Source organism: Lepidochelys kempii, chromosome 5, assembly GCF_965140285.1.
Source record: "Lepidochelys kempii isolate rLepKem1 chromosome 5, rLepKem1.hap1, whole genome shotgun sequence".
Classification (NCBI taxonomy): Eukaryota; Metazoa; Chordata; order Testudines; family Cheloniidae; genus Lepidochelys; species Lepidochelys kempii.
Window position 1 is genome coordinate 80558324 of NC_136384.1, and position 26824 is coordinate 80585147.

The 26824-nt window shown below is 41.1% G+C and overlaps 1 protein-coding gene across 5 annotated transcripts in view; it reads left to right on the forward strand.

Moving 5' to 3' along the window:
• The first annotated feature begins 1186 nt into the window (after positions 1 to 1186).
• The window catches only part of GRAMD2B (GRAM domain containing 2B), a 75716-nt gene continuing 50078 nt past the window's right edge, over positions 1187 to 26824 (forward strand). For 3 of the 5 annotated variants that reach the window (XM_073344842.2, XM_073344845.2, XM_073344844.2), the window contains exon 1: positions 24838 to 25183. In XM_073344842.2, coding sequence (XP_073200943.1) covers positions 24990 to 25183 — 194 coding nt within the window. In that variant the 5' untranslated portion in view covers positions 24838 to 24989. Of the gene's footprint in view, positions 1385 to 24837; positions 25184 to 26824 lie in introns of those variants that run through there. The other 2 variants (XM_073344843.2, XM_073344846.2) reach the window with 1 other exon arrangement.

The following is a 26824-nucleotide window of genomic DNA, read 5'->3' on the forward strand; positions in this document are numbered from 1 at the left end:
TTCACCGTGTACATAGTTTTCTTATATACAATCATTACCACCATCTTCAGCAAACAGGAAACTGTACAACTTGCAGTTAATGGCTGTCAGCTGCCTCTGGAAAGAAAGGGTAAGCAAACTGCTCGTACATTCTTCAACAAAAAAAACTTCAAAAAGAGACTGCAACGAGAAACTGCAGAACTGGAATTAATTTGCAAACTGGACACAATCAAACTAGGCCTGAATAAAGACTGGGAGTGGATGGGTCACTACAAGAACTAAAAACTAATTTCCCCATGCTAATTTTCCCCCTACTGTTACTCACACCTTCTTGCCAACTGTTTGAAATGGGCCACCCTGATTACCACTACAAAAGTGATTTTTCCTCCTGTTGTTAATAGCCCACTTTAATTGAATTGTTTCATTAGAATTGATAAGGCAACTCCCATCTTTTCATGTACTGTGTATATATATTTTGCCTACTGTATTTTCCACTCCATGCATCTTATGAAGTGGGTTTTAGCTTCCCTAAAGCTTATGCCCAAATAAATGTATTAGTCTCTAAGGTGCCACAAGTACTCCTCATTGTTTTTGCTCATACTTCATTGTTATCTGGTGATTTGAATGTTAAAGGCTTATCCACATTTAAATGAGCTGCAACGTCTTCACTTTAAAACATTTATATATATTGATAATTATACTCACATATATACATATGTTAATGTGGATGTGCAATAAAATTGTTTTGATATGCAAAATGATTTAAATATAATAGCTTATATAGTATATAAAGTATACTTTCTTGTTCCTTCTGGGTAATTAGAGTCAGGCTGATAATCCATTAAAATAGTCCATATGCTAGAGTGTATTTCTGTTTGTTTCTGATGCTAACCTTGTCAAAGAAATACTATTTGAAAAAGTGCAATTCTTTTATATACCCTCATTTTCTTTATTTAAATGGCAGAATATTATTACTATTAGCATTAGAGCTACATATGAAAAGTAGTATATACAAGGTAGGGAATAGGACTAGTAGTAATAAGTTCTAAAGTCATATCACACCACACAGTATGGACATATCACTGTGGACAAACGGAAAACCACCTTGTGATGTCATGCTAATATGTTACTTATTAACAGATCTTTAAAAAAAAAAAAAACTAGCTTGAGCTGGATTCACACCAAGAATGCACTTCCTTCCGCAGTGAAAGGCTGAGCTTTTAAAGGATCACTTTGGAGATCGGCTGAATTTGTTGAATTCTGCAGTCAACTCCCTTAAAATGGTGAGAAAAAGGCATTCCCAGGATAAGTCGGTTTTTCATTATGCGAATCAGAACAGCTTCCCAAAGCCCGGTGATGGCTCTCCACTCAGCCTTACAGATAGCATCGGATCAGTGTTTATGAGGTAAGCTCAGTATGTTTCAGACTCTGATTGAGCATTCTGAACCTATTTTATATCTGGAGCGAGAGTAGCAGCAAAAGAGTGGGATGGCACCATAACACCTACACTGCTGGAAACCCTAATAAAGACGTTTAATTTGTAAAGGCAAAGCACACAGTGATAATGATTACAGTTGGATTAGAGACTGCACTTGGTATGCGGGAGTTAGTCTGAAGGGAGCCATGCGGGGGAATTTATGGGGGAGCACAACATTTATGAGATTACAATTCCTTATTTTTGTATAGCAATAATAAGACTAATTAAAAAATAATAAGTAGGACTTTGAATTTATATAGCATTGTCCATCTGAGGATTTCAAAGCTCTTTGCAGTCATTAAGCCTCATGCCAGCCCAGTGAGGGTGCAAGTATTATTTAGAAAGTAAAAGTGGATTTGAATACAAAGTGGATTTAAAGTGTACTAAAACAGGGAAGTAGGTCAAATATTTTCTCAAGCATTATGGCCTGTGGGCAACTTTATAGTGCTTGTTAAATTGAGTTTTAAGAGAAATTCTTAAATTTGCATAATAGCAAAAAGTGCTTGTGTGATGTGACATTTCATAAAGACTCTCTAGTAAAATGTTCTACTGGAAAAGCTCATATTCTAAGTGCCAAATCCAGCTCCTCCTCGGCAGTCACAGAGGTCTCCCAAGCAGCACTACTATCAATCACCACACTATCAGTGTGGTTCCATTGGCCAGTGAAGGTTCTGGATGCCGGGCGGACTGTACAGTGGGTGTACAGCTTCCTGCATGGCATGACATGGCATGCACTCTTCTCTGAGCAGGGGTGGAGTGGGAGGAGCTTACACAAGTGAAGGAAACAGAAAGGGGAAGGCCAGAGGGTCCACTGCTATGTGGATCCTCTCATCCGCCCCTTCTGTGGGCAGGGGTGCTGGAACAATTTGTATAGGCAACAGCAATGAAGATCTGAACTTCACAGCTGACCTTTATCTCTAAAATCTCTACATTCAAATCCCCCAAACTTTAGAAAAGTCTCATGACAAACAGTCAAAAGAAAAAAAGTCCCCTTCAATTACGTCATGCAATAGGGGACAGCCAAAAAATGACAAGTTTTTAAAATGCTTTGAAACCAATGCTAGAAGTCTAAATAATAAGTTGGGTGAACTAGAGTGCCTCGTATTAAATGAGGATATTGATACAATAGGCATCACAGAAAACTGATGGAATGAGGATAATCAATGGGACACAGTGATACCAGGGTACAAAATACATCGGAAGGACAGAACAGCTCGCGCTAGTGGGGAGTGGCACTATATGTGAAAGAAAGTATAGAATCAAATGAAGTAAAAATCTTAAATGAACCAAATTGTACTATAGACTCTCTATGGATAGTAATTCCATGCCTGAAAAATAAGAATATAGCAGTAGGGCTATATTACAGACCACCTGCCCAGGATGGTGTTAGTAACTCTGAAATGCTCAGGGAGATTAGAGAGGCTCTTAAAATAAAAAACTCAATAATTATAATAATGGGGGATTTCAACTATCCCCATATTGACTGGGTACATGTCACCTCAGGATGGGATGAAGAGATAAAGTTTCTTGGCACCTTAAATGACTGCTTCTTGGAGCAGCTAGTCTGGAACCCACAAGAGGAGAGGCAATTCTTGATTTAGTCCTAAGTGAAGCACAGGATCACGTCCAAGAGGTGAATATAGCTGGACCGCTTGGTAATAGTGACCAGAATATAATTAAATTTAACATCCCTCTGGCAGGGAAAACTCCACAGCGGCCCAACACTGTAGCATTTAATTTCAGAAAGGGGAACTACAAAAAATGAGGAAGTTAGTGAAACAGAAATTAAAAAGGTACAGCGCCCAAAGTCAAATCCCTGTAAGCTGCGTGGAAACTCTTTTAAAAGACACCATAATAGAGGCTCAACTTAAATGTATACTCCAATTTAAAAAACATAGTAAAAGAACCAAAAAAAGAGTCACTGTGGTTAAACAACAAAGTAAAACGAGCAGTGAGAGGCAAAAAGGCACCCTTTAAAAAGTGGAAGATACATCCTAATGAGGAAAATAGAAAAGAGCATAAACTCTGGCAAATGAGTATAAAAATATAATTAGAAAGACCAAAAAAGAATTTGAAGAACAGCTAGCCAAAGACTCCGAAAGTAATAGCAAAACATTTTTTAAATACACCAGAAGCAGAAAGCCTGCTAAACAACCAGTAGGGCCACTGGACGATCGAGATGCTAAAGGAGCATTCAAGGATGATAAGGCCATTGCGGAGAAACTAAATGAATTCTTTGCATCAGTCTTCACTGTTGAAGATGTGAGGGAGATTCCCAAATCTGAGCCATTCTTTTTGTGTGACAGATCTGAGGAACTGTCCCAAATTGGGTGTCATTAGAGGAGGTTTTGGAACAAATTGATAAACTAAACACTAATAAGTCTCCAGGACCTGATGATCTTCACCTTCATCTTCACCTTCACCTTCATCTTCACCTTCATCTTCTGAAGGAACTCAAATGTGAAATTGCAGGACGACTAACTGTAACCTATCATTTAAATCAGCTTCTGTACCAAATGACTGGAGGATAGCTAATGTGACACCAATTTTTAAAAAGGGCTCCAGAGGTGACCCTGGCAACTACAGTACCAAGCAAATTGGTTGAAACTATCGTAAAGAACAAAATTGTCACACACATAGATGAACATAATTTGTTGGGAAATAGTCAACTTGGTTTTTGTAAAGGGAAATCATGCCTCACCAATCTACTAGAATTCTTTGAGGGGGTCAACAAGCATCCAGACAAAGGAGATCCAGTGGATATAGTGTATTTAGATTTTCAGAAAGCCTTTGACAAGGTCCCTCACCAGAGGCTCTTAAGCAAAATAAGCAGTCATGGGATAAGAGGGAAGGTTCTCTCATAGATTGGTAACTGGTTAAAAGATAGGAAACAAAGGGTCGGAATAAATGTTCAGATTTCAGAATGGAGAGGGGTAAATAGCGGTGTCCCCCAGGGATCTGTACTGGCCCCAGTCCTATTTAATATATTCCTAAACAATCTGGAAAAAGGGGGTAAACAGTGAGGTGGCAAAATTTGCGGATGATACAAAACTACTCAAGATGTTAAGTCCCAGGCAGACTGCAAAGAGCTACAAAGGGATCTCACAAAACTGGGTGGCTGGGCAACAAAATGGCAGATAAAATTTAATGTTGATAAATGCAAAGTAATACACATTGGAAAACATAATCCTAACTATACATATACAATGATGGGGTCTAAATTACCGGTTACCACACAAGAAAGAGATCTTGGAGTCATTGTGGATAGTTCTCTGAAATCATCCACTCAATGTGCAGCGGCGGTCAAAAAAGTGAACAGAATGTTGGCTGTCTCACCTGAAGCAAATTCTCACCAGCAACCACACAACAAAAACACTAACCCAGGAACCTATCCTTGCAACAAAGCCTGATGCCAACTCTGTCCACATATTTATTCAAGTGACACCATCATAGGACCTAATCACATTAGCCACGCCATCAGGGGCTCGTTCACCCTAACCCTAACCCTAACCCTAAACCCTAACCCTACCAATGTGATATGTGCCATCATGTGCCAGCAATGCCTCTCTGCCATGTACATTGGCCAAACCAGACAGTCTCTACGCAAAAGAATAAATGGACACAAATCTAACATCAGGAATCATAACATTCAAAAACCGGTAGGAGAACACTTCAACCTCTCTGGCCACTCAATAAAAGATTTAAGGGTGACAATTTTGCAACAGAAAATCTTCAAAAACAGACTCCAGTGAGAAACTGCTGAGCTTGAATTAATATGCAAACTAGAAACCATTAACTTGGGTTTGAATAGAGACTGGGAGTGGTTGGGTCATTACACATATTGAATCTATTTCCCCATGTTAAGTATCCTCACACCTTCTTGTCAATTGTCTAAATGGGCCATCTTGATTATCACTACAAAAGTTTTTTTCTCCTGCTTATAATAGCTCATCTTAATTAATTAACCTCTTACAGTTTGTATGGCAACTTCCACCTTCTCTGTATGTATATATATATATATATCTTCTTACTATATGTTCCATTCTATGCATCCGATGAAGTGGGCTGTAGCCCATGAAAGCTTATGCTCTAATACATTTGTTAGTCTCTAAGGTGCCACAAGTACTCCTGTTCTTTTTGCGGATGCAGACTAACACGGCCGCTACTCTGAAACCTATATTTGTTCAGAATGTAAACTCTCACTTAACACAAATGAAGTTCTCATGGTGATAACAGTATCCTTCAGAGACCAGCCCAACCCACTCCGTTGTGTTGCCAAGGCATCATTCAGACAAACTGAAGCAGTAAAGAGAGGGGCCACCTTTCATCTTAAACATATGCTATCTTTGCAGCCCAGTTATGACAACTTATTGAGCAGTGAAACAGTTCACAGTGTTTTAACACACCAAACTTCTCCAGGAGAAGCATTGGTCTGATGTGGCCTGTTATATCTGAGACACATTTCTTACAGGTTCCAAAAGCAAAAAAAAAAAAAAAAAAGTTTGAGACCAATTCTGCCTCAGATGAAATAAATAGTTCAGTAGAAAAGTTTATTATCCACAGTCTTCTCTGCTGTAAAAACAGGGAGGAGCTGACTCAATAATTCATTTTCATTGTTATATTATTTCCTCATTCTGAGATTTTCCTTACACTTTGAGCAACTCATGGTAGGAACCTCCTTTCCTAGACATCTAGAAAAATCTGGGAGCTACCAAAAACAAATAAATGAATAATAATAGCCTCATCCAATTAAAGTCATTGTAGGTCATTAAACAGGCATGACTGGCTTGGTTGGATGTGGAGAACCCCACCCCCTATCCAACCCTCCCTCCCTCCCCCCGCTCCCTGTCTCCTGACTGCCCCGACCCCTATCCACACCCCTGCTCCCTGACAGGCACCCCGGGACTCCCACCCCTATCCAACCACCCTGTCCCCTGACCGCCTACCCCACCCCCTGGAACTTCCGCCCCATCCCACCGCTCCCTGTCCCCTGACTGCCCTCTGGGACCCCCTGCCTCTTATCCAACCCTCCCGCCCCCTTACCATGCCGCTCAGAGCAGCAGGACTGGCAGCCGCGCCGCCTGTCCGGAGCCAGCCACGCCACCACACTGCCCGGCAAGAGCTCACAGCCCCACCGCCCAGAGCACTGGCGGCATGGCAAGCTGAGGCTGCGGGGGCACAGCAGGAGAAGGGCCGGGGGCTAGTCTCCCCAGCCGGGAGCTCAAGGGCCAGGCAGGATGGTTCTGTGGGCATAGTTTGCCCACCTCTGTACTAGGTTCTACTCCTGCTTCTGCCACTGATCTGCTGTGTGAACTTGGATAGGTCACCTTACTTTCAGTTTCTGTTTCCTCTCGCAGCCTTTGTATGTCTTTTTTATTTATTTTATTTAGAAATTCTAAGCTCCTTGGGTCAGGGATTGTCTCTGACTATAAATATATACACAGCCGAGCACAATGAGGCTCTGACCTGGATTGGAACCTCTAGGCACTACTCTAATACAAACAAAAATAAGTAGTAGTAATAGCAGAAAGGAAAAGGTCTTTGGATAAAAGAAAGAGAGGTTAAAATGGCTGGGTTCCACTGTGATTAAAAGATGAGATTTTTGAACTTTAGGTATAAAGGCTACAACAATATACACTGAAGACATATTTTTTTCATAATCTACTTTCCTAATTTTTTATTTGATATTTGTAGTCCTCACAGACTAAGTTTCCCTCAAACACTGGGTGACATGATCTGCAAGGACTTAACTGACATGACTAGAAAGCACTATGGGAGAAATCCTGGCCCTACTAAAGTCAGTGAGAGCTTTGCTATTGATTTCAATGGGGCCAGGATTTCACCTGGTACAAAAACTTATTAGCAGAAGAAAAACTTATTGTCTGTAAGAGTTGGGTATTATTATTATTATTATAAAGCTGTCCCCAACCTGTCGTTTTGGTAATTATCTCCAAGAAGACCTCAGGTATCATATTGTATTTGGGCCTGAAATCCAGACACTGCTTTATTCACAAGAAGGAACTTTACCCAGAAGGAAGAATGGATACTGCATTGATGTTGGTATCCACCAAGAGAAACAGCAGACAGTTTGAGGAGAGCACCTCTGCTGACATGCCTCATAAAAGAAGGAAGGATCAGCCCACAGGTAATGATGATGATAGGAGTCATAACATCCAGGAGGACATCAGCGAGACGGAGGGAATCCATATTTTTGTAGTGTGGGATCATCATATGAACTGGAGCAATATATTTTAATAAGCTGAAGTGGAGGAGCTGTGGAAAAAAGAAGACATGCAGTTCATGCTTGTTAAGCATGACTGTGAAGAAAGGAATTCAATAAAACTATATAAGCTATGTGAACTTGGCTGAGCCTGTAGCGAAAACTGTGCTGTGATTTACCCCACTTTCAGGATAAAGGTCTCTCTATCACTCCATACTGGGTGAATGTTATTAAACTGCTATTCAGCCACTTGCATCAGATGAGTTTGTGAGCATCCTGCCACAAAGCTGTCCCAACATACTGTGGAGGTTCAAACAAATAATATGAACATCAGTCCAATCTTTCTTACTAAATGCAGTCGTTCCTCCCTTAGGATTACTCAGAGGCCACTCACACCTCTATTACGTCCAGGGTATTAACATGCTGCACTTGCTACAGTAAATCAATAGGGGTCAATTAAAATCTCTCTGCAGGATTCCCCTGTCTGGTAGGTAATAAGGTGGGTCAAAAGAAGAACCCAGCCAACCTGTTGCAGTGTTGATGACATTTAATGGGCAACGCATACTATACAAGTAGTTTGAGTGTTTATATAATGGATAACAATGCTGTACTGACCCTTACCAGAGGATGGATTTGGCGTATGATATGCCTGTGGGTCCTTTGTAGAGAAGTGCTGATGATATGGGTGTAAGGTTTTGATTATGTGTTATCACTGTGAGAAGGCACTTGTGTGATGGCCTGTGGGATTAATTTTATGCACATTTCCACTTGTGGATAATAGTGTTTATGTCTCATAGTCGTACCTGCTGACTTCTTATGGCAATCCACAGGGAACAGCACATATACTGACTATGAGTGTGTGCATAGTTGACTTACTTTGTGTCTTTTGTACATATTTTGTATGCTAAATGACTTGCAGATGTTTCACAACCCTTCACTGACTTGCTTGTATGCCTAATAGGCGTGACGCTTTAGCATGTGTGGTAGAATTAGAAGTCGTGCTGCTGTTTCAACATCTTTCCACATGTCTTGCCAGCACAATTTTTATATCTGTGTGGTTGTGGTTAGAGCCTGCCCATGTCTCACATGTGTAAAGCTTAGTGAAAAGTCTTTATCTAATCTTCTCTTTGTCCTTGAAATGACCCTGATAGTAGGATACTGTGAAATATCCTATAGATTCTGACCTCTTGCACATTGCTGGCCATAAAACCTCACACATACCCTCCCCTCCTGCAATAGACCCATAAATTCTGGCTGAGTTACTGGAGTCCTCAAATCCTGATTTAAAGACTTCAAGTTACAGAGAATTCCTACATGGAAGAGAGCACAGCACATGACTGTACATGTGGCCTTGTGACCCAGGAGTTCTTGGGTTCAGGTCCTTCCCCAAGCATAATTTGGTGATCATATTGCTTCTCTGGCTGGCTTTAAGCATCTTATTTTGAGGGTACTTCAGGTCACTGCTTGTTTATCCATGGACTCTTCTAAGTGGATGTTGGTGTGTGCAAGACAACCAGAAAATATGGCTCTTTTCTTAATTATTGGTCTGTGTTTGCCTTACACTTTCCAGGCATCACGATTTTACCTTGGCACTTGGTGTTTAGTGCTAGACAAATTCTTCTGTAAAGTTTCATGGCAGTGTTATGGAGGACTCTGGCCACTGCTGTATTGTAACATAGGCAGTTGGACACACACACACACCCCTATCTTTATGCACTGCATTCACTGTGGTTCTCCACTAGTCCGTTTTAGCATTTTCTAACCTATTTGTTGCATTTCCCAAAATTTTCCTGACTCAAACACTTCTATTAAGCTTTGCACAACTCTTGGCTGTGTCTGTGTACTGTATATCATGTTTCACCTACGCTATGGATGGCAGTGGCACACACAACAGTGGACCTGTGCAAACAACTAGTAACACAGCATTAATAGTTGTCTGCGCAGGGTCCACTATTTTCCTCCCTTGGAATCCAGAAGGGAATGACACACATACTTTGCAAACTATTATCAGTTTCTCCTTTACGTAATCCGAATACTAAATATTCTTATATTGTACGTAACAATTTAACAGGGATGAGCAGAAGCCAGGATGGTTTTGGTTTTGTAAGACCTCATTGTTTCGGTTTTGCAAAACATCATCAGCCTGGTTTTGGTTTCTCAAAACTAATAGTCAGAGATATCAAGAAAACCACATATGAAAGCATGCAGTGAGCCCTCACAGCTGCAAAAATATGAGCATTTAAAATAGTACCATCCTTATTGCAATAATCTCATTAGTAGCTGCCAGTGTAGACAAGAAATCCTGGTTTAAATTGTCTTGGGTGTGGAGGGAGCTCCAAAAGCTGCTACAGTATTGACTATAATGTGGCATCTTTCTATTTTCTGATGTAACTACTGTATTTCAACTCTATATATGAAGGTGCAGAATGATAATGTGTATTTCCCACTTAAACATAAACCTTCTTTTAAAAGAGGAAAAGAAGATACATCAGCTACTCACATGGTCCCCATTACCGTAGTATCCAAATGCTGCACAGAATAAATGCATGGAAGACTCGTATCACTCCTGTGAGGTCGGGACGTGCCCATTGTACAGGTGAGGAACTGAGGCCCAGATCCACAAAGAGATTTAGATGCCATTGAGATCCACAAAAACCCCACTCTTCTGCCTCCTAGACTCACTCAGTGCCAAAAAATTAAATTTTTGCTGTAAAAGTCTTCTAAGGTGCCTAATTTCTGCCTCAGGCATCAGGCACCTGCCTGAGGCAGTGACGCCCAAGACCAATCTCACACCTAAGCCCCAGTGCAATCCTCAAACCAGATGAAGATAGGCATTGATTGTCCTGCCTATCTAACCTATAGTCCATTAGGGGTGCTCTGAGGAGGCCTTCCTTATAAACTTTAGGCCTGCAGTTTGGGTACTCATCCATGCTGTGAGAGACCCCAGTTCAATTTCCCCCCTCTGCCTGATGAAAAGAAGGCATTTGAACAGGGATCTTCCACCTCTCAGTGTTGCACACCTAAGTCCCTTTGTGGATCCAGGTCTAAGTGACTTACCCAAAGTCAGACAGGAAGTTTGTGGTAGAGCGGGGCCTTGAACTCAGTTTCTGGAAGCCTAGGCTAGCTTGCTAGAGTGGCCAAAATTTTGAAATTCAAGCCATATCTTCACTACAAAAAAAAAAAAATGCACGTACACACAGAAAAGATATTCTTAACTAACTTGAGGTAAAAGCTTAGGGCTTGTCTACCCAACACAGCAAACAGCTCTCCAGGGCCTGATATCTAGACCACTAATTGGGTAGGTCCTGCTGATGCACTCTAAAAGGTACCAGAGAAGTAGTAATGGAGTTTCTAATTATGAGATTTAGGATGGGCAAAAACTGTGTCACCTGTGACAGGAGCAGCATCTCAGATAGTAACTATATGAATGACTGAAGACTGGCAAGCAGTACTCAAGGGGTTCTCATATATACCTGATGTACTATTGAGCAGTAAGAGTAGCATTGGTGAGCAGGGTTCTGACTACAGCTGTTTTTTTGTTCAACCAAAAAAATTGTTCCAACTTGAAACAAAAAAGCAGAATTTTTTGTTTCTTCAGAACAAAAATTCTGGAAAGTTTCATTTTGAAACCATCAAAGCTTTTCATTTCAATAATATCAAAATATCTCATTTTGACTTTTATATTTCAGTATTATTTTAATGTAAAAGTATAAACAAAATGAATCTAATGGATATTGGAACCAAGATATTTCAACATTATCAAAACAAAACAACAGGAATCATTTTTACTTTCTGTCAAGGTTCCTCCCCCACTCTGAACTCTAGGGTACAGATGTGGGGACCTGCATGAAAAACCTCCTAAGCTTATCTTTACCAGCTTAGGTCAAAACTTCCCCAAGGTACAAAATATTACACCCGTTATCCTTGGACTGGCCGCTACCACCACCAAACTAATACTGGTTACTGGGGAAGAGCTGTTTGGACGCGTCATTCCCCCCAAAATACTTCCCAAAACCTTGCACCCCACTTCCTGGACAAGGTTTGGTAAAAAGCCTCACCAATTTGCCTAGGTGACTACAGACCCAGACCCTTGGATCTTAAGAACAATGAACAATCCTCCCAATACTTGCACCCCCCCTTTCCTGGGAAATGTTGGATAAAAAGCCTCACCAATTTGCATAGGTGACCACAGACCCAAACCCTTGGATCTGAGAACAATGAAAAAGCATTCAGTTTTTTACAAGAAGACTTTTAATAAAAAATAGAAGTAAATAGAAATAAAGAAATCCCCCCTGTAAAATCAGGGTGGTAGATATCTTACAGGGTAATTAGATTCAAAAACATAGAGAACCCCTCTAGGCAAAACCTTAAGTTACAAAAAAGATACACAGACAGAAATAGTTATTCTATTCAGCAAAATTCTTTTCTCAGCCATTTAAAGAAATCATAATCTAACACATACCAAGCTAGATTACTTACTAAAAGTTCTAAGACTCCATTCCTGTTCTGTCCCTGGCCAAGACGACTACAGACAGACACAGACCCTTTGTTTCTCTCCCTCTCCCAGCTTTTGAAAATATCTTGTCTCCTCATTGGTCATTTTGGTCAGGTGCCAGCGAGGTTACCTTTAGCTTCTTAACCCTTTACAGGTGAGAGGAGCTTTCCCCTGGCCAGGAGGGATTTCAAAGTGGTTTACCCTTCCCTTTATATTTATGACACTTTCCTATAATTTTTTTTTGTCAAAATAAACATTCATGTAACATGTTTGATTTTGACAAAACTGAATTTTCCAGCAGAAAACTGTTCCTTTGAAAGTGTTTTGACCAACTCTAGTTATGAATTCTCCAGCTTTTACAATCTAGATTGTGTAATAGTGACTGTGGTATCTGAATGATACTAGAAAGAAGATGAGCTCTCCTGGGATGGTCAATAACATTATTCTAGTCACCACCTATCATGGTAGGATTCTTTTTCAGAAATCAGAATTTTTTCAATGTAAAGAAAAAAAAAAGACCAGTATGGATCTAATATTTCAGATGCAAAATTAAAGTATAATAAATACAGATTAATCTTTGCAGCACTGTTCACAGCAAGTCTATCGGAAGCATTCAGAATATCTTATAGCTCACTGTCTTTTAAGTACATGTAGGGCTGAGGAAATATGAGGCCACATTTTGGGCCTAGGTGCTTATTTATAGTATATTAATATTTATATCCTATGTTTAAACCAATATTAATTCAGTTTTGTTTAAATGGAAACAAACTGCACCATTAGGGAGAGCTGTTCAATGTGGCTTTCATTTAGCACAGTGGTTCTCCACCAGAGGTATGCATACCCCTAGGGGTATGCAGAGATCTTCCAAGGGATACATCCACTATTCTAGATTTTTGCCTAGTTTTACAACAGGCTACATAAAAAGCACTAGTGAAGTCAGTACTAACTAAAATTTCATACCATGACTTGTTTACAGTGCTCTATATACTATACAGTGAAATATAAGTACAATATTTACATTCCAATTGTTTTATTTTATAGTTATATGGTAAAAATGAGAAAGTCAGCAATTTTTCAGTAATAGTGTGCTATGACACTTCTGTATTTTTGTCTGATTTTGTAAGCAAGTAGTTTTTAAGTGAGATGAAATTTGGGGGTACACAAGACAAATCTGACCCTGAAAGGGATACAGTAGACTGGAAAGGTTGAGAGCCCACTGATCTAGCAGCACTACACCAACCCTCTGGGAAGAAAGGAGGGGAGAAGCCAGGGTTAGCAAGGGTGTCAGACAAAGGACCTTATGCCTGTCATTATCTTTTATTCTTGCATCTCACATCCTTCCTATATCCCACTCTAGTTTGCCATCCTTCGCTGTGTTTTATCCAGATTAGGTCCTGATCATGTAAGTTGGTCTAGTACAGGGATCGGCAACCTTTGGCATGTGGCCCACCAGGGAAATCCGCTGGCCGCGCTGAGACGGTTTGTTTACCTTCAGCATCTGCAGGTTCGGCCGATCGCAGCTCCCACTGCCGTGCAAGGCCAATGGGGGCTGGGGAAGGGACGGCCAGCACGTCCCTCTGCGCACGCCGCTTCCCACAGCTCCCATTGGCCTCGCACGGCAAACCGCAGCCAATGGAAACTGCAGTTGTGTTTACCTGCTGACACTGCAGGTAAACAAACCGTGAGGCTCATTAGCTCTAATCCAGAAGAATTGGCGGGCCACGTGCCAAAGGTTGCCAATCCCTGGTCTAGTAGACCCAGTGTCAGGATCAAGACCTTAGACTGTAGACTCCTTGGAGCAGGTACACATCTTTATTATTTGCCTGTAAGGCTTCTTGGCACAGCATACGTGAAATAGCCATGAACTATGCTTTATAATACAATGATATCTATGTTTACCAAGAGCACTTTTTAAAAGCTATGTAATTACTATTAGACACACTAGGATATGGACTTTTATATAATAACAGCAGGTGTCTGTTGCTGACAGCAGTTGATCTTCACATAGTTTCCTTACTGCACCTATTATAACTGCATAACAACGCAAGCTCCACTGTGCCTTCTCCTTTATGTCAGAAGATTTGCCACAATATCAAAATAAAAGCCACATTAGCATCTGCACATCCAATAGCTTAACGTAGAAAGGGAACTCATTCTTATATAACTGTGTCATTGTGATCAGAGGCCATACTAAATACCTTACTATAAAATAAACAATGAGGAGTACTTGTGGCACCTTACAGACTAACAAATTTATCTGGGCATAAGCTTTCGTGGGCTAGAACCCACTTCACCAGGAGCATGGAGTGGAAAATACAGGAGCAGGTATAAATACATGAAAAGATGGGAGTTGCCTTACCAAGTGTGAGGTCAGTCTAAAGAAACAGTTCAATTAACAGTAGGATACCAAGGGAGAAAAATAACTTTTGTAGTGGTAATGAGAGTGGCCCATTTCAAACAGTTAACAAGAAGGTGACTCATGGGTGACTTTAATTTTCCTGATATCTGCTGGGAGAGCAATACAGCGGTGCATAGACAATCCAGGAAGTTTTTGGAAAGCGTAGGGGACAATTTCCTGGCGCAAGTGCTAGAGGAGCCAACTAGGGGGGGTGCTTTTCTTGACCTGCTGCTCACAAACCAGGTAGAATTAGTGGGGGAAGCAAAAGTGGATGGGAATCTGGGAGGCAGTGACCATGAGTTGGTTGAGTTCAGGATCCTGACGCAGGGAACAAAGGTAAGCAGCAGGATACGGACCCTGGACTTCAGGAAAGCAGACTTCGACTCCCTCAGGGAACGGATGGCCAGGATCCCCTGGGGGACTAACTTGAAGGGGAAAGGAGTCCAGGAGAGCTGGCTGTATTTCAAGGAATCCCTGTTGAGGTTACAGGGACAAACCATCCCGATGAGTCGAAAGAATAGTAAATATGGCAGGCGACCAACTTGGCTTAATGGTGAAATCCTAGCGGATCTTAAACATAAAAAAGAAGCTTACAAGAAGTGGAAGGTTGGACATATGACCAGGGAAGAGTATAAAAATATTGCTCGGGCATGTAGGAATGTTATCAGGAGGGCCAAATCGCACCTGGAGCTGCAGCTAGCCAGAGATGTCAAGAGTAACAAGAAGGGTTTCTTCAGGTATGTTGGCAACAAGAAGAAAGCCAAGGAATGTGTGGGCCCCTTACTGAATGAGGGAGGCAACCTAGTGACAGAGGATGTGGAAAAAGCTAATGTACTCAATGCTTTTTTTGCCTCTGTTTTCACTAACAAGGTCAGCTCCCAGACTGCTGCGCTGGGCATCACAAAATGCGGAAGAGATGGCCAGCCCTCTGTGGAGATAGAGGCGGTTAGGGACTATTTAGAAAAGCTGGACGTGCACAAGTCCATGGGGCCGGACGAGTTGCATCCGAGAGTGCTGAAGGAATTGGCGGCTGTGATTGCAGAGCCACTGGCCATTATCTTTGAAAACTCGTGGCGAACCGGGGAAGTCCCGGATGACTGGAAAAAGGCTAATGTAGTGCCAATCTTTAAAAAAGGGAAGAAGGAAGATCCTGGGAACTACAGGCCAGTCAGCCTCACCTCAGTCCCTGGAAAAATCATGGAGCAGGTCCTCAAAGAATCAATCCTGAAGCACTTGCATGAGAGGAAAGTGATCAGGAACAGCCAGCATGGATTCACCAAGGGAAGGTCATGCCTGACTAATCTAATCGCCTTTTATGATGAGATTACTGGTTCTGTGGATGAAGGGAAAGCAGTGGATGTATTGTTTCTTGACTTTAGCAAAGCTTTTGACACGGTCTCCCATAGTATTCTTGTCAGCAAGTTAAGGAAGTATGGGCTGGATGAATGCACTATAAGGTGGGTAGAAAGCTGGCTAAATTGTCGGGCTCAACGGGTAGTGATCAATGGCTCCATGTCTAGTTGGCAGCCGGTATCAAGTGGAGTGCCCCAAGGGTCGGTCCTGGGGCCGGTTTTATTCAATATCTTCATAAATGATCTGGAGGATGGTGTGGATTGCACTCTCAGCAAATTTGCGGATGATACTAAACTGGGAGGAGTGGTAGATACGCTGGAGGGGAGGGATAGGATACAGAAGGACCTAGACCAATTGGAAGATTGGGCCAAAAGGAACCTGATGAGGTTCAATAAGGATAAGTGCAGGGTCCTGCACTTAGGACGGAAGAACCCAATGCACAGCTACAGACTAGGGACCGAATGGCTAGGCAGCAGTTCTGCAGAAAAGGACCTAGGGGTGACAGTGGACGAGAAGCTGGATATGAGTCAGCAGTGTGCCCTTGTTGCCAAGAAGGCCAATGGCATTTTGGGATGTATAAGTAGGGGCATAGCGAGCAGATCGAGGGACGTGATCGTTCCCCTCTATTCGACATTGGTGAGGCCTCATCTGGAGTACTGTGTCCAGTTTTGGGCCCCACACTTCAAGAAGGATGTGGATAAATTGGAGAGAGTCCAGCGAAGGGCAACAAAAATGATTAGGGGACTGGAACACATGAGTTATGAGGAGAGGCTGAGGGAACGGGGATTGTTTAGCCTGCAGAAGAGAAGAATGAGGGGGGATTTGATAGCTGCTTTCAACTACCTGAAAGGGGGTTCCAAAGAGGATGGCTCTAGACTGTTCTCAATGGTAGCAGATGACAGAACGAGGAGTAATGGTCTCAAGTTGCAGTGGGGGAGGTTTAGATTGGATATTAGGAAAAACTTTTTCACTAAGAGGGTGGTGAAACACTGGAATGCGTTACCTAGGGAGGTGGTAGAATCTCCTTCCTTAGAGGTTTTTAAGGTCAGGCTTGACAAAGCCCTGGCTGGGATGATTTAACTGGGAATTGGTCCTGCTTTGAGCAGGGGGTTGGACTAGATGACCTTCTGGGGTCCCTTCCAACCCTGATATTCTATGATTCTATGATTCTATGATTCTAAGGTAAGGGACACCATCATAGGACCTAACCACATCAGCCACACCATCAGGGGCTCGTTCACCTGCACATCTACCAATGTGATATATGCCATCATGTGCCAGCAATGCCCCTCTGCCATGTACATTGGTCAAACCGGACAGTCTCTACACAAAAGAATAAATGGACACAAATCTGACATCAGAAATTATAACATTCAAAAACCAGTAGGAGAACACTTCAATCTCCCTGGTCACTCAATAACAGACCTACCATTAATTGTATTGTCTCATTAGACTGACCTCACACTTGGTAAGGCAACTCCCATCTTTTCATGTATTTATACCTATTCCTGTATTTTCCACTCCATGCATCTGATGAAGAAGGTTCTAGCCCATGAAAGCTTATGCCCAAATAAATTTGTTAGTCTCTAAGGTGCCACAAAGACTCCTCGTTGTTTTTGCTGATACAGACTAACATGGCTGCTACTCTGAAACCTGTTACTGTAGAATGTATTTGTTGCACCAACCATTCCCTGACAAGACCTGGTTACAGATTTATATATATATAGTCTAGTGCCTGGATTATTTTCAATTCTAGATTTTACATTTTCATTGTAATGAAAAGGCATTGTGTGAAGGCTGTCACATAGCATTTTGTCAATGAAATGGCGTGCACTGAGAATTTGCCAAGAGCCGTTTCCTGAGTAAGATGATGTGCCATGGAACAAAGTGCTACCACCTATTTGTGAGCGGAGATTGGGGATACATTTTCCAATGTCTAGTTTGCAGACACCAGTTTATCTGAGTACAAGCATCTTGTTCAGCTTGTGCCTAATTTTGAAGCTGTAGCCCGCAGAGGCTTGGGTTTCCTGAAAAATTATGTTTTGCTAGAGAGTCACCTCTAATTAATTTAGACATGAGAACTAAGTTAGTTTCAAGCAGCTACAAACTAACCTCCAAGGAAACAGAAGCAGATTTTTAAAATATGAAAGCATTGTAATTATTATCCTCTCCACTAAGTCATTTCCAAGCTGTCATAAAAATAAAGGGAAGGATAACCACCTTTCTGTATACAGTGCTATAAAATCCCTCCTGACCAGAGGCAAAACCCTTTCACCTGTAAAGGGTTAAGAAGTTAAGATAACCTCACTGGCACCTGACCAAAATGACCAATGAGGAGACACGATACTCTCAAAGCAGGAGAGGGGAGAAACAAAGGGTTCGTCTGTCTGTGTGATGCTTTTGCCGGGAACAGATCAGGAATGCAGTCTCAGAACTTCTGTTAGTTAGTAAGTAATCTAGCTAGAAATGCGTTAGATTTCCTTTTGTTTAATGGCTGGTAAAATAAGCTGTGCTGGATGGAATGTATATTCCTGTTTTTGTGTCTTTTTGTAACTTAAGGTTTTGCCTAGAGAGATTCTCTATGTTTTGAATTTGATTACCTTGTAAGGTATTTACCATCCTGATTTTACAGAAGTGATTCTTTTACTTTTTCTTTAATTAAAATTCTTCTTTTAAGAACCTGATTGATTTTTCATTGTTCTTAACATCCAAGGGTTTGGGTCTGTGTTCACCTATGCAAATTGGTGAGGATTTTTATCAAGCCTTCCCCAGGAAAGGGGGTGTAGGGCTTGGGGGGATATTTTGAGGGAAGACGTCTCCAAGTGGGCCCTTTCCCTGTTCTTTGTTTAACACGCTTAGTGGTGGCAGCATAGAGTTCAAGGACAAGGCAAAGTTTGTACCCTGGGGAAGTTTTTAACCTAAGCTGGTAAGAATAAGCTTAGGGGGTCTTTCATGCAGGTCCCCATATCTGTACCCTAGAGTTCAGAGTGGGGAAGGACCTTGACACAAGCTATTCCCTTTCCCCCACCACACATACAAAATCACAACATATAGGCATTATGCAAAGAGCACCACATATACATTCAGGCTAGATGGTTTATTTTAGGTTAAGAAAAATCTAATGTACGTATATGGGCACCTATCACTATGATATTTGAGCACTTCAGTCTTCAGCTTATCTATACTCACATGCCCCTGTAAGTTAGGGAAGTATTGTTATCCCCATTTTAGAGATGGGGATTTGAAGCTCAGAGAATAAGGGGCAGATTTTTAAAAGTGACTTGCCCAAGGTCACACAGCAAATCTGTGGCAGAGCAGGGTCTAGGTCTCCTCAATTAAAAGTTAATGCCCTAACCACTGGACCATCCTTTCTAGAAAAGAAGAAGTGTAAATTTTCCACCAGAGAGAAAGCAGAGTACATCCCTCATTCTAAGTCCCCGCTCCTTAAACAGTTTCACAGTCCTGGTTCTGGTAGACAAACATCTCACGTTTAAAGATTCTGTATATAGAAAGCTATGTAGCTACCTACAACATGGACATCTCTTAGGGTACATCTACACTACATACCCACGGTAGCTCTGATTGAGCTAGTGTGCTAAACGTAGAGTGTAGCTGTGGCAGCATAAGAAACAGGAGAGGCAAGCTGCCCTGAGTAGTATCCATCTGAGAGCAAAGACACATAGTTAGGGCAAGCAGCCACTCACTCCGGTGGCTATACTCTATTTTTAGCACTCTAGGTTGACCAGAACTAGAGCAGGTATGTCTTCTTGAGCAGGAAATCACACCCCCAGCTCAACGTGTAAACAAACCCTCCAAAAAAATAAAGGTTACATTTGTCTAAGTATTGGAAGGTCAGGGGCCAAGTTCACAGCTGATGAAAATCAGCATAGCTCCATTGACATCGGTGAAGATACACCAATATATACAAACCAGGAATCTTGCCCTGGATTTTTAATCTGGTCTTTAGAGTCTCCAGAATTAGCTTTGAAATTTCAACAAAACAGCAGGTTCTCTCACTAGATTTCTGGAACTTCCTTCTTCCATTTGGCCTCAACATACTCTCCTAGAGAGAAACTATTCTTAACGTTGGCACTTTCACTTCTGTTTTCAGATGTGCTGATCCATACAGACATTTAAAATAATTCCAGAGGCAGTGTATTAACTAAGGCCACCAATTTTCAGACTTGGGTGCCTAAAATAAAGTCATGTTAAGTTGCAACCTTCCAGAAAGAGTATTTTATGTAACTTCTCTTTGTGTATGCCATGAATGTAACAATCTAAACTGCACACATGCAGAAAGCCTGTTGGGCTGCAGCCTGGGCTTGTAGCCATTGCTGTAGGGCAGCAGTAGGCTTGGACTACCACTGCTGAGTTCCTCTTCCCACTGTAGGCCATGTTCCATTTTTCCTCTAGTGTAGGGTGTGCCCAGAATCCTACTCCAATTACCACATATAAGCAGGTAAAATTCCCATCTTACTCTGAACAATATAAACACACTAGCTATAGGCTAAAGGTTACCACTTCATATATTTGCCTTTATTTTTAAATTAAATTAAACAACAAATCAGCTACAAAATGTACCCTAAACTTCATCCTATGCTTTCTCCACAAGTATATTCATAAATTGATTTTCCTCCCCCAAGCTTCTCTGTTTCCTCTCTACTCAGAGAGGCACCTGCCGTTTCAATTCCCCTGGATTAGAGCTAATGAGCCTCACCTGGTCAGGCTAGCAGCATGAGATTGCAACAGAAGCCTTGCATCTCCCTGCAGAATCCTAGAGCTCATTCTGTCCCAGCAAGTCTGAATTCTGTAACAGCTTCATAGTATGCATAGTTATTCTTACACATAGTATACTTCATAGACTAATACTTAGTCCTGCCATGAGTGCAGGGGACTGGATTAGATAACCTCTTTCAGTCCTATGATTCTATTACAGAAACTTTTCTTTTACTAGATTAATAAATATTTAATAACAATACTCAGTACTTTCATAGTACTTTACATTTCTAACTGTTGTATAAATACTAACTAATGAATGGATCTTCACCACAACCTTGATGATTGGTTAGCATTATTATCCACATTTTTAAAACAAGAAAAATAAGGCACTAACTGAGGTTAAGAGACTTTTTCAAGGCTAGTCAGCAAGGGGTCTGATCTTGCAGCTCACTTGAGCTGTCTTGTTGAAATCAGAGAGACAAAGTAGATGAGATGTCATAAATATAAAGGGAAGGCTAACCACCTTTAAATCCCTCTTGGCCAGAGGAAAAAACCCTTTCACCTGTAAAGGGTTAAGAAGCTAGGATAACCTCGCTGGCACCTGACCAAAATGACCAATGAGGAGACAAGATACTTTTAAAGCTGGAAGGGGGGAGAAACAAAGGGTTCTCTCTGTCTGTCGCTTTTGCCAGGATCAGAGCAGGAATGCAGGTCAGAACTCCTGTAAAGGGCTAATAAACAAAACAGAAACCAATGCATATCTAACTAGATTGCTTAAATGGATGATAAAATAAGTTGTGCTGAATGGAATGTATATTCCTGTTTTTGTAACTTAAGCTTTTGTGTAGAGGGATTCTCTATGTTTTGAATCTGATTACCCTGTAAGGTATTTACCATCCTGATTTTACAGAGGAGATTCTTTTACTTTTTCTTCAATTAAAATTCTTCTTTTAAGAACCTGATTCTTTTTCATTGTTCTTAAGATCCAAGGGTTTGGGTCTGTGTTCACCTATGCAAATTGGTGAGGATTTTTAATCAAACCTTCCCCAGGAAAGGGGGTGTAGGGTTTGGGAGAATTTGGGGGAGAAAGACGTTTCCAAGGGGGCTCTTTCCCTGTTATATATTTGTTTGTATATATAGATGCTTGGTGGTGGCAGCAATAAAGTCTGGGGGCAAAAGGTAAAATAATTTGTACCTTGGGGAAGTTTTAACCTAAAGCTAGTAAAAATAAGCTTAGGGGGTTTTTCATTCAGGTCCCCACATCTGTACCCTAGAGTTCAGAGTGGGGAAGGAACCTTCACATGAGGTAATATCTTTTGTTGGACAGAATTTGGTCCAATAAAGATATCACCTCACCTACCTTGTGTCTCTAATATCCTGGGACCAACAGAGTTACAACTACACGGTATACAACAATTGTTGAAATCAGTAAGAATACTCAGATGAGGATGAGCTTCAGGAAAGGGTGCCAAGTCGCAGAAGAATATACATATTTACACTGTCTGTTACTCCTGGAGATATGGGGCAAAATCTATAATAGCTATATGTAATGGCTAGAAATTTAGGCCCCAGTCCTTAACACACAGACACTTAAAATTATATGGAGGACCAAGGTTTTATATAGGCAACCTGTGGTCCATCTAATCCAGAATCTTTTCTCCAAGAGTGGACAGTACCAGATGCTTCAGAGGAAGCTATAAGAAACCCTGCAGTAGGCTTCACCCATCATCAGACAATATTCAGCTGAGAATTGTATTGGTACTACATAAAGAAGAAAATCTGAAATACATACAAATGTCCAGATCCTACTCTGGGATCCACTAGCAAAGACCTCTTCTTCTGTGTGGAGTCTCCATGACTCTACAGGATCAGGGGTGGTGATTCTGATACAGGCTTAAACATGTATTTATACCATACATTTTAAATGTAATGAAATTGGGCCAGTTTTGTTGGGGATTTTTATTTTATTTTAGTCCTTATAATATACATGTAAATAGATATACAATCCACACTTTTAAACTTATATATAGTTTCTTTACATAAAAAGAAAAGGAGTACTTGTGGCACCTTAGAGACTAACCAATTTATTTGAGCATGAGCTTTCGTGAGCTACAGCTCACTTCATCAGATGTTTACCGTGGAAACTGCAGCAGACTTTATATACACACAGAAATCATGAAACAATACCTCCTCCCACCCCACTGTCCTGCTGGTAATAGCTTATCTAAAGTGATCAAATAAATTGGTTAGTCTCTAAGGTGCCACAAGTACTCCTTTTCTTTTTGCGAATACAGACTAACACGGCTGTTCCTCTGAAACCTTTCTTTACATAAAATACCATATTTTCTACCTGGGCCTGTTACCTATTATGAAATACAATCAGAGATCTGGAATATTTTTGATACTTTCATTTATATTTCATTGGTAGCATGCAGAAGCCCCTGTGTGAGATGCTGCCATTTAATGTTTCTCTCTGCCTGCAAATTCAATAGCATCCTGCTGAGTACAAGTGGGGGGTCTGACATTTGATCCTACTGTATATTTGTTGCATGATATTAGATGGTTTCTTGGGGCTGCCATGCCAACCTAGAGTGTTGCTAGACTGAAGCAGAAAACAGATTTATCTGAGACAGTATAGATGAAAACATCAGCTCTAGTGAGTTATCCTAATATAGAGGGTTCATACCACTGGCACATAGGCAGACTTCTTCAGGGTACTCCCTATATTAACAATCACAGGTAAATCTTGGAACATAAACCTGGGAAGTGCTGAGTGTCTCATGAGAAGTACCCAAAATGTCCATGTTTGCTTATGTTAGAAATATCAGGAATGTAGAGTTTGATCTTCCCTGGGTTTGCAGGAGAACCTTAGGAGCTCTCAGATATGTATATTGTGAGATCTAAAATGCTAATTGAAGGAGCAAAGGTGATGAACTTCAACAGAGACTTCATTTATCCAAAATGTGAATTAGTCATTGAAGTGAAATATGTTCAAATTAAAAAACACACACAAAACAATTAATTTTAAACAGTTTGCTTTCCCTTGCTCAACTTTCACTCTCTTGATCATCCTCCATTGTCATCAATGGGAGATTTGCCATTGACTTAATGGGAGCAGGATCAAGCCCCTAGCTTTTGTGATATCACCATTGCACTCATTCTCCAGACACCATAAAAATTTTCAGTCTAGAGATACCTGAGTTTCTAATGTACAAGCAGGAAAATAAAACCCTATCCCCTCTCAGGCCTTGTTTAGACACCAAAATGTGCTCTTTTTTTTTCCACCTGTAAAGAACCCAAGTCTCTTTTTGTAAATGAAGATTGAAGTTTGTCCCAGTGTTCTTCAACAATATTCCCACTCCTTACCCCTTCCTCCCACTCCCAATTATTATTTAGTTTACTGCCTGCTGGCTGACTGCCACCCTTCATGATGTATAAGTACAGAAGCCTGATTCTGCAACTTGTTACATATGGGAAAACTGTTGTACCTATACATAACACTATTGATTTCAAAAGAGCTCCATGCAGACAGATACAACAATTTGCAAGACCAGTGGTGTCCTTTGTGATGCACTTTGAGATCCTGCAGGATGAAAAACACTATAAAAATGCAGTACATTATTGCTGCTGTTATAAATCATCATGGCCAGCTTATTAGTCATCCAGGTTGGGACCACTGCTTCATGCCTATTGTCTGCTCTGAAAATAAACAAAAATTGGCTCTTTGGGGCAGCAAAGGGCTAATGGCAGGGCCACTTGCGTCTCTTGTCGTCGTTGTCATTCCCATATAAAACATTAAAGGGACCTTTTGTTTAACGTAATCAGGAGGCAGTACCCGATGAGGCAACATCCTGTTTGAATAATTTAAGTTGTGTAAAAGACTAGCTGCCTGGTGTAATCTAGAAAGACGCGTGTGTTGCCTCAGTGCTGTGTCAATTTATGTAACTCACATCTTGAGTTATATAAAGTCAGTGCTTGTAATTATGTTTAACATCATTAAATCGTATTTTATAGCTTCATTCCAATAAATATCTGGTTTAAAAAGTAAAGCAGCTGTGAATTGTTATCACCGTGTTTTCAGCTGCTTGGCTCATTAGTTTCCTCTCCCAGAAAGACTTGTTGAACAGGCTTTCTCCCCGCCTTCCCTTCTGCCCGCCCCCAACTAGTGGTGGGGTGGAGAAAAGGAGGTCTCTGCTCTTTCTTTCTTTTTTCCTCCTCCTCCCTTTCCCTCTTCTGCCTTCCCTTTACCATTGGGTCCCGCTGATAGGACCAGTTTCAGCTTGCTCAGGTTAGCCAAAGACAAAGAGCTGGGCTTAATTTGCTCTCTGGAGTTTCAAAAGAGAGTTGTATGATAGGGAGAGAGGTAAAAGCTGGAGTGAGTCGATTTCAATTGTTGGTAGTAAGGAGTAGAGGAGGAGACCCGCGGAAACTCACAGAGAGCTTTCTGCAGACGGTGCTAATGACTGAACAACAGTCTGATGTGGAAGAACTAAAACCTGTAAGGGCTGTCAATAAAAGGGAAAACAAAGGTGTCCTACTCCTGTAAGTATCCGATGTATTGCGTGAAAAGTCTCTGCGCCTGTTGGCTGTGCTGTGGGCTGAGCTGAACTATCTATACAGTATCAAAAGGAAAAATTCCTGTACAAATTTTACATTGTTTCTTAACTTTTGATACTGGCTGGCTCATGATTCTGCTGTTTCCTTTTACAGCTGTTAGCGCTGGAACGTAGTAGAGAGACTACAAAGTTTCAGGAATGCAGGCTCGGTCTGATCATGTGAAATTAAGAAAGTATTTGAACGCCAATTGCGAACTGTTTATAGTACAACTACACGTGACCAGTTTTGGAACTCAAAGACCACGACTAGAGCTAAACAGAACTTGAGTCTGGCTTTCTTTAAAGCTAGGAGACTAGAATGCTATCTGAGGAACATTGTAAATATATGTATATGTTGTCAGCCGAGTTCTGCCTGCCAGAATTTATCTTCAAGTTTGTATCCAGTGGGAGCCTTCAACAAAGCTTGTATTGTACAAAGTCTAGTCATTAAAGTAATAATGATGTACTATCTTAGATTATTTCACTTTTGTTTTCTAAAAGTGATTTGAATCCCTCCCCTCCCCCAGCTTCAGAACAGGAAATTGGGGAAGGTTAAGTTCACCTTCATTCAGAGTAATGGAACGATGATTAGATCCAGACTGAAAAACCTCTAATCATCTTGTTGTGAGTTTCCTTGAAAGCACAGGTCACTTTATGGGGTCTAATGCTGGTTTGCAGGCAGCATATCATAGTCCTGATTCTGATTCCCCTGAGAACAGTTTTGTACTGGTATAATTCCATTGATTTTTCGGTACAGTTACACAGGTGTAAATCATACTAGAATGAGGCTCCTTATCAGTAAGTGGAGCTGAAGTGAAAGGTCAGAGTTTCATTTGGGGTAACCAAAATGCTGCTTTCCTTTTCCCCGGTTCCCCTAATTTAGTGGTACTCAGTATTTAAGGAGAGGGAAGGGTTAAATGTTGCTTTTTATCCCAAAGTTGGGGTGGGGGAGGTGTAATAACAATTGACTAATGGAAAATGGACAGAAAAATCGTATAGGAGAGCCTTGCAAATCTGCATATATCTGCGGATGTGCATGTCCGCGGACCATGTTTGCAGATCGGATGCGGATAGAAACCGCGCAGGGCTCTAAAGATAAGTATCTCCAGCTCTGTAATCTGTGTTAACTATATCCTTTAGTGGCAGTGATACCCAGGAACTCATTCAAACTTAAATTTCTTGTTCTTTTTAATCTTTGAAGGCTCTTGCACTCTGTATAGTGTGTGACCTTTTCATATTGAGCTTACTTGAGAAAGGGGGGAAAGCTTTAAAGATAAAAAGGCCATTACAAATACAACATTAATAAGTGAGATTGGCTAGAAATGTGTTCCTCCTGAAAGGGTTGGTGTTTGTTTTAAATCATGTCTTCATGATGTTTTTTCACATAATTATTTCTTCACTATGGAAAAAATGCTGTGTTAAAATGTCTGTGATACAGGTAGGAGCAGAAGGTGGAGAAAGATGTTGGTAAAATTTTCAAAAGTGCTTAAGTAACATAGGAAGCTAAGTCCCATTTTCAAAAGCCTTTCTTACGCATCAGTGAAAGTCAATGGCACTAGAATCCAAAGTCACTTGGGACTTAGTTTTC